We start from the raw sequence: 921 nt of genomic DNA on the forward strand, positions 1-921 counted from the left end.
CACCACCCGGCCCACTCAGGCGGCACAGCACCGCCTCAAGGGACCCAGCCCACCTTGGAGGTGGCATCTTTGAGGTTGATGACCCCAGACTCGATCATCTCGTGGTACAAGTCATTGCCCTCGCGGGTTCGCTCGCCCACACCCGCAAACACTGAGTAACCACCGTGGGCCTTGGCCACATTGTTGATCAGCTCCATGATCAGCACAGTCTTGCCGACACCAGCACCTCCAAACAAACCTGGGAGAACAGGGGTCCTGTTCAGTCCCGAGCTGCCCTGGCTGCCCTGGGGTCTTCCCACCAGCCCTTTCCTCCTCAGGTCAAACAAGCTTTGCTTCAGCAAGCTCAGGAGAACGAAAGTCAAGGGAAGAGTGGATCATCATCGAAGGAAAGTGCTACAAACGCCGGGGGGGCTGGCAGGGCACCCCTCCCCAGGTCCTGGGCTCAGGGGGTCACGCACCAATCTTGCCACCCTTGGCATAGGGAGCCAGCAGGTCCACGACCTTGATCCCGGTCACCAGGATCTCCTGCTCCACGCTCATCTCCACAAACTCAGGGGCCTCAGCATGAATAGCAGCAAACCTGGAAAGGGAGAAGGAGAGGAAGAGTGTGAGCACCAGCTCCAAGACCCTGGCAGGGCACAGCCCCCACTGGTGCCCTGAGAACACACGAATCCCAGCCCTGCTGTGTACCCCTGCCCTGCCTCGAGGTGCCACTCACTGCTTGGTGGTGATGGGACCCCTCTCATCGATGGGCTCCCCGATGACGTTCATGATCCTGCCCAGGGTCTCAGGGCCCACGGGGATGCGGATGGGTGCTCCGGAGTCCAACACCTTCTGCCCTCTCACGAGCCCCTCCAGGGCAGCGTCAGGCTCTAGCCCCGGGCACAGCTCTCCTGGGCTGACCCCGACCCGGCTCCCCCA

General features: G+C 62.0%; 1 protein-coding gene across 1 annotated transcript in view; it reads right to left on the bottom strand.

Annotated features, from left to right (window-relative positions):
- The window catches only part of ATP5B (ATP synthase, H+ transporting, mitochondrial F1 complex, beta polypeptide), a gene marked incomplete at both ends in the record, with an annotated part of 1,651 nt that extends 799 nt beyond the window's left edge, over positions 1–852 (bottom strand). Inside the window, 3 exons of the mRNA XM_009073615.1 lie at positions 54–238; positions 459–580; positions 719–852. Of these exons, the coding sequence (XP_009071863.1) occupies positions 54–238; positions 459–580; positions 719–852 (441 nt within the window). The remainder of the gene's footprint in view (positions 1–53; positions 239–458; positions 581–718) is intronic.
- Between the last annotated feature and the right edge of the window lie 69 nt (positions 853–921).

The sequence above is a fragment of the Acanthisitta chloris genome, unplaced genomic scaffold (genome assembly GCF_000695815.1).
Source record: "Acanthisitta chloris isolate BGI_N310 unplaced genomic scaffold, ASM69581v1 scaffold27794, whole genome shotgun sequence".
In the NCBI taxonomy this organism is placed as follows: Eukaryota; Metazoa; Chordata; class Aves; order Passeriformes; family Acanthisittidae; genus Acanthisitta; species Acanthisitta chloris.